Here is a 12,575-nt window from a genome sequence, read left to right as displayed (position 1 = left end):
CTAGAGGATCCTGGGAACTGTAGTTTATTGTGGCACCGGAGCTCTCTGACAGAGAAGGCTAAATGTCTCACAAAACTACAGTTCCCAGGATCCCCTAGCACCGAGCCATGGCAGTTAAAGCACCGTCAAACTGGATTATTTCAGCAGTGTGTATTGGACCGATGATTCTATGCATTACAGCTGTCCTTCCAAGTCCTCACCATCTTCTTTTTATTTCTGGCTGCGGCCTCCATCCGGATTAGTGACTGCGCCCAAGGATGGAAAACCTGGAACTATTTCAGTCTCTTCATCCTCTGTGTTTAAAAAGCCTATTAGTATCAGAGTTGAAAGCAACTAAGCAATATAACAGAATTGTTTTGTATGTGGTTTCCTGCACAAGAATTCTGTTTGCACAATTTTGGAAAAACTCCAGTATACCATCTGTTGAAGAATGGCTTGTAAAATTATATGAAGCTAGGAATATGGAGATACTAACTGCCTTAATGAAAGGAAAATCAAAAGAAAGCTTAGAAATGGAGTGGAGTTGTCTTAACGCATTTGAAGATAAGGGTAACAACAACAACAACAACTAGCATAAGGATTGTTTTTCTGGAACATATATGCTACCATGGAATTTTTTTTAGAGTAAGATTAACTATTAGGAGTAGATGGTTATTTTGCAGCAGGCTGGAATATCCAATTGTAAAGGAAGGGAAAATAGAAGGATGTTGATAACTAATATCTTATGTGTATACATATTTGTTTATTTGTAATTCTTTGACAACTAATGTCTGTTTGTTTGTTTTCTCCTACTTTCTTACTTTTTATTGTTATTATATGTTATTCTAAATAAAAAAATTAAAAAAGAAAGCAGCTAAGCAATAATTCTAGTAAAAAGAGAGCTAAAACAGTTTAAGAAACACTGAAGATAATAATAATAATAACAACTAATAACAAACAGTAACAATAACAACCAATATATAAATGATAATAACTAATAATAACTGATTAACAATTCGCAGAATCGCAGAGTTGGAAGAGACCAGAAGGGCAGCCGGTCCAACCCCCTTCTGCCATGCAGGAACTCTCAGTTAATAAATAACAAATAATAAATAATTGATATTAAATAATAATAATAATAAATTATAATATATAAATAATAATAATAAATAAATAATAATATATTACTAATAATACATAATTAATTAAATAATATACTGTATAAATAAAAACAAATAAAAATAATACACAAATAATAATAATAAATAATAAAGAAAACATAAATAATAAAAGTAATCAATAAATAATAGATGGGGAGAAAAGCCTATTCCCATTCCATCAATTCCCTCCTCCTTCCGTCCCTTTGGAGGCCAAGTTGCAGCAAAAGCAAGGCCTGAGCGGTCCCCATAGCAACCGTCAATTCTCCATGGCAACGGCCGAATCCGAAAAGCCTCTTCCGGGTTGCAGAAGGGCGAACATCCGGGTTCCCCACAGGTGTGTACCATAGAGTTTCGGGAGGCTAGAGCGGCGCGGGTCACCATAGCGACAAGGAAAGCCACACACAACCCTTTATTATCAGCACTTCCGGTGTCCCACTGAGCGGCTGCGCGCCCTCCTCCTACTTTGAACTCGAAAAGGGAACAAGAACCTCGGCCATAGAGGCGCTTGGAAAGGGGCAGAGCGGCTACACGCCCCGGACTCTCGCCTCACTTCCGGCCGAGCCGTTCCCCTTTGGGTCCGGCTCGGGCTAGACTTCCGGTGGGTGCGGGAGTTCCAAGATGGCGTCGCCAGAGGTCCATCAGCTCCAGGGGCGCCTGGAAGCCTTGGAGGGGCGCGTCTTCGGGGCTCCCCGCGCGGATGGCGCCCCCAGGAAGGTTGGCTGCCGGCCGGCCGGCCTTGTAGTCGGGGAGGCCCCTGGCTGGAAGCAGGAGGGGGGAGGTTGGACAGGGCAGGGAAAGCGTTCTTGCCCAGTTTCCTCCCTGGATGGAGACTGAGGTTCGCTGCAGATCCAAACAAGAGGCAGGCTGCACTTGCACTGCAGAAAGAACGCTGTGTGAAACTGCCATGGCTCCCTCCTGTGGAATCCTGGGATTTGTAGATTGTTGTGGCACCCCAGAATTCCATAGCATTGGACCATGGCTGTGGTGGCCGGGGCTGATGGGAGTTGCAGTCCCACAACTCTATGTCAGGGATGTGTAGTTTTTCCGCCACAGCGCTATCCTATCCTCCAACGTTTTGCAGTTGAAAACCAGGACACGCATGGCCAGGCAATACCAATATGTGCCCAAAATGGCAATCATTATTAGCAAGGAAGAACAGGCAAAGTAGGAGAGGTTGCGGCCATTGGCTTTTGCCAGAGCCTTCTGGGAAGAGCAAGAGTCAGCTCCCCTCCGCTCCTTAGTTGAGTACCAACGACTTTTGTAGTTTGAACTCAGTTTGCAGCAATGAAGGGAAGCTGGGGACAAAGAGGAAAGCAGCAGCAGGAGGAAGTGAGTGAAAATGGGATACTTTTGAAACAGCTGAAAAAGTGGGATGGATTAATCAGGACTCTCTCTCTCCAATCAGGATAGTTGGAGGATATGTTCTTATCTCAGTCTGCTATCACTTAAAGTGCTCATTTCCCTCCATATGACTTTTCTGCCCCCTCAGTTCCTAACAAGATTCCTTCTTTTCTAGATTGGAGATGGTTTAGTCAAAGTCCAAGTGGCTTTGACCAACATAGCCAGCAAAAGAGAGAGAGTTAAAATTCTTTTCAAAAAAAGTAAGTGCATTTATGTTTTTCAGAAATAAACCTTTTGAATTGCTGTAGGCAGAACTGAAAGACGTTTTCTGATCGTTGGATATTGAAGAAATTTGGAGAATCTGTTCCAGAAAGCATGACAGGTTAATGTGCTCCTGGACGTCTTTAACAGAAGCTTTGGTATCAGGTGCAGAAATAACAAGGAAATAATACACCACACAAAAAAGAGGAGCACTTCATCGTGTTTCCGTCCACTTTGTATTCAAAACTAACAATATGCACACATGAAAAGAAACAACTAGGTCAGGTAAACCTCACATGCATATATAAAAACATTTTGATGCTTTTGTAGACCACGTCTTCCAAAATGCATCTGGGGATGGCATTTTTATCACCCCCAGCTTTCTTTTTAGTTTCATTTTGGTCGTGAACTGTACAGGTTGTATGCTTTTTATTTAATAAGCTGGGAGTAACTGGTGAGACCGGCTTAACTGCTGTCCTCTTTCCTCTATTTTGCTGTTCACGCACGCTCAGTAACAGATTCTGGAGGTAACTGCAGTTTACCTTGTCAAGTGTAGGCAGGCATACACAGCGAAAGTAAGATCAGCTCAAGTCGCATCCTGTTCTTTCCTAGCTCAAGCTTGATTACATTGTTTGCTATAGACATGTAACATGATTGCAGTAAAACAGCCCAAAGAACTATGGATAAAGGTAGACATATAAATATATATGGTTTGGAAAATTACCAAAAAATACAGCATTGTAAAGTTCGGACCAATGGTGAAGGGCAGGAGGTAATGAATATGTGCAACTGAAGTTTTCAAATAAGATGGGTGATAACTGGCAAGTCCAGCTCCATCAGGACTAAGCCTGAAGGAAGGAGACTCCGCCCTCCACAACTGCCATCCGCCGGCCTGAGAGGGAGTTCGCCAGGCAGGGGCCAGCTCCATCAGGGCCAGCCTGGAAGAAGGAAGAGCCCTCCCTCCAATCCATCTGCCTTGGTCCAGGCCTCAGAGGGAGAGAAGAACCACTGGACCTCATCCCCTTTCCCTCCACCATTCCCTTCTCCTTTTGTTTCGTGTCTTTTAGATTGTAAGCCTGAGGGCAGGGAACTGTCTGATTAAAAATAATATTGTAAGCCGCCCTGAGAGCCATTAGGGCTGAAGGGCGGGATATAAATACCTAAATAAATAAATAAGGAAGAAAATAATAGGTGTCAGGCATCCATTTACTTTGAACATTCACTGTATATACTCATGTATAAGTCCAGAAATTTTAGTCAAAAAATTGACCTCCAAAACATAAGTCAATCTATCCACAGGTTAAAGTAAGTACTGTACATTGGCTAAAATTTCTAGACTTATACATGAGTATATAAAGTGAATGTTCAAAGTAAATGGATGCCTGACGCCTATTATTTTCTTCTCTCTGAACCAGATAGGAAAACATTTATCCAGACATTTTAGTAAAATGTTATAATTTATGTTCAAAGACCACTTCGGATTGCTATTAAATTCATACTAAATTTTTAGTTGCACTTTCTGTAGGCTGTTCCTTGGTGCTGCAATTTTTATGTGGTTTTACTTTATGTGTTGTGATCTGCTTGAAGAATACTTTTTCAAAATGGCAGCCACTTATTCCATCAAAAAGAATCGTGTGTCACCTTTTTTTTAGCATGAGTTTTTAGCTTCCTTAGATGTTTTTCTGTCATTGCTGCATTCTAAAATTCTAATTCTCTCTTTCTGTCTTTTTGCAATTCCTGACCCAAGTTGAAGATGTCATAAAATATTTGGATCCTGAGTACATTGATCGTATGGCTATTCCAGATGCAATGAAACTGCAGTTCATCTTGGCAGGTAATTCTTGAAATGAAATCTTGCTAGATCTGAACAGTTGACTTTTACATGTATTTATTGCAGGATGGGTTTGTTGTTGTTGTTGTTTTTATTCAGTTTTAAGGAGGAAAAATGAGGGAATCAATTTTACTTTTTATTGCTTTGAACTGTTAAAGAAAAGTTATAGTATAAATTCATGTTGTTTAGGCTGCAGTCCTATACAGTTACCTAGAAATATGCTCCACTGAAGTCAGTGGGACTTACTTATAAGTAGAAAGTCCTAGGTTTGTTGTGCTAAGCATTCTTATACAGTGGACCCTTGTTATACGCTGAGGTTTGGTTCCAAGATCCCCCGTGGATAACAAAATCCGTGGATGCTCAAGTCCCATTAAATATAATGACATAGCAAAATGGTATCCCTTATAAAAATGGAAAATCAGTGTTTGATATTTGAAATTTATGCTGTTTTTGAACATTTTCAAACCGTGGATACTTGAATCCATGTATAAAAAAATCCGTGTATAAGAAGTTCCGACTGTATTTTGTTATGAAAGAGCTAGTTTCATTTGATAGTTCATTTGTTCTACTTGGGAGAAGGCTGTGTTACTTACTGCTGTTGAGTGATATATCCGGTTGTGTTCTTCCCCTTCAGAAGAGCAGTCAATCATGGCTCAGGCAGCGCTTTTGGAGCAGGTGAGCAGCCTGCAACCCTACCTGGACAGTGCCCACATCAAAGGTGAGTCCCTTGCCCCAGATACAAGTCTTTCATTGTATCGGCTTATTTTTCTGTCCCAACACCTTCTCAGGGGCAGTTGGTCAGAACCTGGGAAAGAACCTACTCCATGGCTACTCCCAGCCTGTGGAACTGCCTTCCTCCTGAGGTCATGTCAGCTCCCTTTCTGCTCTCTTTTTACCGGCAGGTGAAGACATTTAGGCAGGCTTTTAAAGTGTGAAGTTTACTTATGTTATGTCTGTAATGGGGCCGTTGTTTTGATCATAGTGGTTTGAGTTATGGATTACGACTCTGGAGACCAGGGTTCAAATACCAGCCTGGCCATTGAAACCCACTAGGTGATCTTGGGCAAGTTACACTCTCTCAGCCTCAGGGGACGGCAATAGCAAACGTCCTCTGAACCAATCTTGCCAAGAAAACCCCATGATAGGTTTGTCTTAGGGTTGCTGTAAGTTGGAAATGACTTGAAGGCACACAACACCACCAGTTTTTTTAGCTTTTTATTGAAATAGTTTTAACTATATGGTGTTTTAATTGTTATGTTTTAATAGTAGTAGTATTTAAGCCCCTTTGTTTTTTACTTTTGTCATTCATGTTTTAGTTATATCTTTTTAGAATTATTGTAAGCCTCCTTGAATCCCATTTTGGGAGAAAGACAGGATATAAATCCAACAAACAAACCTATATCTGGTTGGCATTTCCTACACCTTGCATTTGCTTTATTCTGATTCATATTTTGTCTGTTTTTAGACATGCATGCGGATTATGTATTAAAATTGTCCCATAAACATGCCATCTTGTTTTTTAAGATTATTTCCTGCCTTGAGTTCAGATCATGTATATTTTAAGAAGCAGCTACAGGTTACTTAGGTAAATTGTTCCCAGTAAAGAAGAAAGCAAACTTTAGTTTTGCAGTTATGAAGAGTAAGAGAGTCAGTGTGGTGTAGTGGTTTGAGCGCTGGACTACAACTCTGGAGATCAGGGTTTGATTTCCCGCTTGGCCATGGAAATCCACTGAGTAGCCATAGGTGAGTCACACATTCTCAGCATCAGAAAACTGTTTTAGCAGATCATAATTCATTCCTAAAATGGGGGCTTCACAAACCTGTCTTTTCTTTTATACCTTCTGTCTGTTACCACTAGAATGTTAGATGCCCTCTTGACTTGTGCTTGTCTCTTTGAGCTCTTGGACACAGATGCAGAGTGTTTGCTAGGCCCTAGGCCCAGAGAACCAAAAAGTGCCACCATCTTTTTGCTAGGCTTGAGTACCAACAGCAGAGAGATGGAATGACCCAGAGAGCATGGCACATCTTCTGTAATGTGCTACTAAAACACTGGCCAGCAGTGAACATTGCAGTCTAGTCATGTTGGTGCTGAACACAGCACTGGGAACCCTGTGGGCTCCAGATGGGGTTGAACAGCAACTCCCAGGATTCCCCACCATTGGCTGTGCTGACTTTGGTTTCTGGGATTTGCAGCTCAACCTATCTGGAGGGCCAAACAATTCCTACTTCTGGTTTTAATGATTTCACTGTGGTGTCTGCAGAGCATGGTCTATGCCTGCCAGTACTTACTTACTTACTGCCAGGGGAAATCATTATTCCCTTCTTTGCCATCAGACATCATCCTTGGGCATACATGAACCCATTTCTGACCATTTACCCTGTGCTTCTGCTTCAAAAGTGATTCACATTATAGGTTTGAATATTGTGACTGAGTAAGGTCAAAATACTCGGCTCAGGCTCAGAGACTCTTTGCAGACCTCGGTCTGTACAGTCAGCGTGAGAGTGAGCAAATTGCATTGCCTCAGGATTTGTAACGATTGAATCTTTTCTCTTTGTGCTTACAAAGAGTTGGAGCCCTGCACAAGTAAAGGCAAAATTAATAGCTCTGACTATCATTCCTTAGTGTCTGACCTTCATTCTTTGGTCTCTTGCAGCTGCTCCTGATCACGCCACCAAATTGCAGAGACTTTCACAAATCCACATACAGCAACAGGTAGGATTGATCCTTGAGCACAGCAGAAATCCATGTTTGCTTTAGGCTTTCACCTGGATTTTATACTTTGGGATTAAATGAAAATAGAAGCAAAATTTCCCAGTGCTTCATTTGATGTGTTTGTGTGGGTGGGAGTGTATCAACCTGAGGTTTGCTGTGATTCTTTCTTGCCATGCCTAAAACAGGAGGTGGGCAATTGTTTGGGGGCTGGAGTGGGTTCACTCCCATCCCTGAAGAACTCAGAAGTTCAATCACTGCATTTTCAATCCCTGTGCTCAAAAAAACATTTCCAGCAGGGGGGGAAAAACCCAAAAGGATGCCCCCCTCAAAGATTCTAGGGAATGTGATTGACCATTTTGTCATCATTTTTGTCCTTCCATCACCTGAGGCCTTTCTTCAACACCAGAAGTGACTATGTAGCGTTCGTCAAATAGGCTAAAATAGCTTATTGCACTCCCCCAAATTCTTACAAATCTTGGCAATATTTTGTTAACGAAAAAGTTGTGAAAATGGGCTGTGTTGCATGGACCCTTGGAAAGGGTCAAAACAGCCTTATGAATGCTGTACTTAGAATCATAGAAATGTAGAGCTGAAAGAGACCACAAGGGCCATCCAGTCCAACCCCCTGCCATGCAGAAATTCTCAATCAAAGCATCCCCAGCAGATGACCATCCAGCCTCTGTTTAAAGACCTCCAGGGAAGGAGACTCCACTACACTCTGAGGAAGTGTGTTGCCCATCCTTGTACTAAACAGATTGAATTTGAAGTCCAAATTAAACCTTGTAGTCCTGTAGGTTCAATTCAGCAGCTGGTAGACAAGATTCCTGCCTTTTTGGCTGAAGTTATTCCGTTTTAAAAACAAAACAAAACAAAAAAACAACCCTCCCTTACCTAGACCTCTTGTTACCATTTCTGCTTAGCAAAACTAGCAGTTGGCATTTTTGGCCTGTCCTGGCACTGTGCCACTTAAACAGTAGGCCCAGCTAGTTCCAAAGATTAATGTTCTAAAAGAGCAGAGGCTTCTTCTGACCTGGATGGATGATATCAGGCATTTCCTACCACCACATTTGTGTGTGTGTGTGTGTGGAGAAAAATGGAGAAATGACTTGTGTGCACACTGGGAAGTTTTATTTCTCCTCCACAGCTGTTTTCAGGCTCTTTCTTTTCTGTATAGGAGAAGAGGCAAAAGTTTCACTTGCATCTTTGAGTGAAAATTGAGCTAGAGTGGCCTGCTAAAGGAACAAGACTTTGTCTCCATCTCAATTGACCACCCATATTTTATGGCAACCTGGGTATTTTGTCAGGTTCGTCGTGTGCTAGTACCACATAGCAGAAACACACAAATTCCCAACTGTGTGGGTATCTCTACATGGTACAGTGGGTCATGGCACATTATAACCTGCATGAAAGAGTGTGGAGAGAATTGCAATGTGATAGCTCTTGTATGTGGACTTGGCAGAGGTATTGTTTAGCAATAAAACACTGAGCAAGAAGGAGAAATGTTTAACAGAATTCTTTTGATGTTACAGGACCAGTGTGAAGCAGTGACTGAGAATATCCGGTTGCTCCTAGAAGATTACAACAAAACGGTATCCTTTTTGCTGCATTGTTGTTGGTAGAGAAGGGTATCAGCACACAGTGTTGCATTTTCTTGCTCCTGTGTGAGTGAAAGCTGCCCCTCTCCTATCAGCAGACAGGAGAGCCTACTGTTCAAAATGTCCTCTTATTCTAGTGCACTGTACTTCAGCTTTCAGCTGTTGAGTTTCTTGTTCTCTCTCAACTTCTCTTTTCCTTAAAAGATTCCTCCAGACTCTTCTCCTTTCTAAACAGTTTGTCCAATGGGATGAATTACTCACCCAACTGGAAGCAGCAAAGCAAGTGAAGCCCACACCTGAGTGAGGGCCAGGCCTTTGCTCGGCGTTCTTTGGAGCCCATGGTTACTGTGCCTCCTTGTATAACATTTCCTTTTAAAAAAACAGTACCTCTCCAGCTCCTAGAGCTTCATATCCTGGACTCCCCACTTAGGTCCTCAGGAGCTGGTGAGACTTGGGAGGACTCAACAGACAGTGATCTTACAGTGGGGCTAATTGTCTGTCTATGGTTTGGTTTGGTTGTTTTTGTTTTGTTTTGTTTTCCCCTCTTCCAGTTTAACCAGTACTCTTTAAGTTATTTTTACTTCTCATTCTGCCCACTTGTTAGGAATGCATGTCTCATCATATTAGTTGCTGTTACTGTGGACCACAATAAAACTCTAATGACTCTCAGTACTGTTGTCTCTTCCTTACAGGTACTGGGCCATTCAAAAGCATTCATTATTTGTGTGTAAGGATTATACTTTGCTGTTTTGAATATTCAGAGCACATGGTAATAATATTAACGTGTCCATTATTACATACGTTACAACAGTTTTAAAAACTCAGTTTAAATAAACCTATTCAGTTTAGAATAATAGAATATTAGAGTTGGAAGGTTAGAATAATAGAATATTAGAGTTGGAAGGTTCCAGAAGAGTCATCTAGTTCAATCCCCTGCTGTGCAGGAATATACAACTAAAGCACTTCTGAAAGATGCCCATCCAGCATCTTTTTAAAGATGTCCAAAGACGGAGAGTCTACTGCCCCCCAAGGCAGTCTGTTCCACTGTTCAACAGCTCTTACTTTTAAAAAAGTTCTTTCTAATGTTTAGGTGGAATCTTGTAATTTGAATGCATTGGCTGATGTTCTAGTACTGTGGTGGCAAACATATGGTGAAGCCATTTTTTCAGGGGACGTGGACGGCGGGGAAGGGGAGGAACAGGCACATGGAGCCCTGGTGGCGCAGTGGTTAAATGCCTGTACTGCAGCCATTCACTCAAAACCACAAGGTTGCGAGTTCAAGACCAGCAAAAGGGCCCAAGTTCGACTCAGGCTTGCATCCTTCCAAGGAGGTCGCTAAAATGAGTACCCAGACTGTTGGGGGCAAATTAGCTAATACTTGCTAATTAGCTTACTTGCTGTTCACCGCTATGATCTTTGGAATAGCGGTATATAAATAAAACAAATTGTTATTATTATTATGCCTGTTCCTCCTCTTCCTGGCTGTCCAAGGCGAGGCAGCTGAAGGCCCGGGAGGGTGTTGGGGAGACAAGGAGGAAGAAGCAGGCACCTGTTCCTCCTCTTCCTGGGCATTCAGCTGCCTCCAAAGGCACATCTCTGTTCCTCTTCTTCCCTGCCCTCTGCGTGCCCTGAAAAATGGCTTCATGTGCCATCTCTGGAGAGTCCCGGAACTGGTTAACATCCAGTGCCAGAAAACCTTTTAATTTTGGGCACTTGGTCCCTAAAAGGCTCACCATCACTGTTCTAGTATCTGCAACAGTAAACAAGCTAGCTTCATCTTTTACATGACATCTATGCAGATATTGCAGTTTAATATCGCCTCTCAGACATCTCTTCTCCAAGTTAAATGTACCTGGCTTCCTAAGTCATTCCTCATAAGGCTTGGTTTCCAGACCTTTCATCATCTTGGTCACCCTTCCAGCTTCTCAGCTGTCCTTGAACTGTCATGCTCAGAACTGAATAGTATGTCAGTATTATTATTTTTATATACTTATTTAAACGCTTTTCCCCCACCTTCTATCATGGGATCTCAGGGCTTCATGTAGGTAGAACAATATCAACAGTTTAAAACAATTCTAAATCTAAAACAATCATAATTTAAACAGGCTGAGACATATTAAAGAATTTTAACAACTTGAAGAACTAAAACCATGTACATGTACAATTTGTAAAGTAAGTTCAGCTCCAAGAGCTTTAAAAGTCATGTTTTGATGTGGCACTGGAAGGAAACCAACACAGCTGGCAATCCAGCTCCAAAAAAGTAATGTTTCCGTCCCACAACAAAAACCCACAAAGAACCTTGCAGCACCTTAAAGACTTAACACATTTTTGGCAGGCTGCAGCTCACTTTATCAAGTACTTGTAAGTTCTAAGGTGCCACAAGGCCATTTTTATTGCTGCAGGCTGAATGCAGCTCCCCCAGCTGACATCCTGCAACAGCAACCTTATCTACACAATATAATTGTCCAGAAAATGATTGCTTGGACTTCTGCAAGTTGTTTGAAGGGCAGAGTCCAACTCGTAAGATAAAAATACCCAAGATGTTTCTGTTTTGAAACATGATACACGCACACTGAAAATCTAAGCCAATTACCTCAGTAGTTCGTGGAAAATGTGAAGAATTAACCAGCCTCTTTTTGGTTGAGCACAGAAAATGGCAGCTTCAGGTGGACACATGATGCTATGGAGCAGAGATGTGCTCTTGCTGACCAACTGTGATGGAATCGCTCTCCAGGCTGTCTCCATAATTCCAAACTTGGGACTCCTTGCTCACTTTGCCCTTTTACCTGGATTAGATTATATCCAGAATAAGACTGGGTGGGTGGTGTTTTGTTCGTCACTGTCCTTGCGTTGAGCAGCAAAAGGGAAACACCAGGTTGTTCTTGGCTTCCTGATTACTCCAAAAGGCAGGAAAAGACAATTCACTCTTCCCAGACCTCAAAATACCACCGTCTTGTCTCCTGCCCAACCCAGATGTAAAGGGGAGAGAGAATCTCAAAACATGTTTAAAAGAGATTTCTTTTTTAAATGATCCAATGGATTTTCATCAAAAGGTATTTGTATAGTCTCCTTCAGGGGCTTTTAAAGAAAGGGGGAAAGGATGTGGACACTGGCAGAAAACATGAGCTGAACAGATTAAAAAGATGTTTGTGCACATATGAGTAAACTGAAATGCTTTTCTCTTGATCAAAATGTGTTGGGTTAATTTTTAAACTGTTTTGTGCATCTTGAGATTTCACCCGTCCTCTACATTTGGTTCCATTGGACATTTCCAGACCCTTTTGCTTGGTTTTCCTTCCTGTCCTGATCTTACAGGTTGCCAGAGGGGAGAATTGCACAGTGGTCCCTCAACATTGAATCCATTACTTCTCTGGCAGAGTACTCTGTGCCACATCAAACTGCAGATCCCAGAATTCCATAGGATGGAGCCATGGCAATTAAAAGCAGTGTTAATTCTTCAGTGTGGCAGCAGCCTTAGACAAGATATACAGTGGAACCTCCACATTCACTGGGGTTGGGGACACAGGACCCCTGTAAAAGTGGGGAAACTGCAAATAAAAGAAACGTTTTTAAAAATTGTGAGAACACCTCTCTAGGAATGTGTAGGTCCTCCAGAGCAACTCTGTGGTCAACATCTGGCAGACATTGACCATAGAACTGGGCTGGAGAAGCTACAAATGCCTAGTGCAGTGTTC

At 41.9% G+C, this 12,575-nt stretch overlaps 1 protein-coding gene across 1 annotated transcript; it reads left to right on the top strand.

Moving 5' to 3' along the window:
* Positions 1–1,583: 1,583 nt before the first annotated feature.
* Positions 1,584–9,549, top strand: DCTN3 (dynactin subunit 3). The gene is made up of 7 exons (XM_089498030.1): positions 1,584–1,853; positions 2,656–2,740; positions 4,489–4,575; positions 5,207–5,290; positions 7,227–7,285; positions 8,815–8,874; positions 9,095–9,549. The coding sequence occupies exons 1-7, from the start codon at positions 1,758–1,760 to the stop codon at positions 9,182–9,184; spliced, it is 561 nt and encodes a 186-aa protein (XP_089354156.1). The 5' UTR covers positions 1,584–1,757; the 3' UTR covers positions 9,185–9,549.
* Positions 9,550–12,575: the final 3,026 nt, after the last annotated feature.

This window comes from Sceloporus occidentalis, unplaced genomic scaffold (genome assembly GCF_023333645.1).
Source record: "Sceloporus occidentalis isolate IW3139 unplaced genomic scaffold, rSceOcc1.0.p SCAF_1, whole genome shotgun sequence".
Lineage (NCBI taxonomy): Eukaryota > Metazoa > Chordata > Lepidosauria > Squamata > Phrynosomatidae > Sceloporus > Sceloporus occidentalis.
This window is presented reverse-complemented; position numbering and strand designations above follow the sequence as displayed.

What these genes read in the sequence shown, in the direction of transcription:
- DCTN3 (XM_089498030.1), top strand. Translation starts at nt 1,758, where the DNA reads ATGGCGTCGCCAGAGGTCCATCAGCTCCAGGGGCGCCTGGAAGCCTTG. An exon ending in TAAAATTCTTTTCAAAAAAA is followed by an intron (nt 2,741 to 4,488) that starts GTAAGTGCATTT and finishes TCCTGACCCAAG; the next exon opens with TTGAAGATGTCATAAAATAT. An exon ending in GGACAGTGCCCACATCAAAG is followed by an intron (nt 5,291 to 7,226) that starts GTGAGTCCCTTG and finishes GGTCTCTTGCAG; the next exon opens with CTGCTCCTGATCACGCCACC.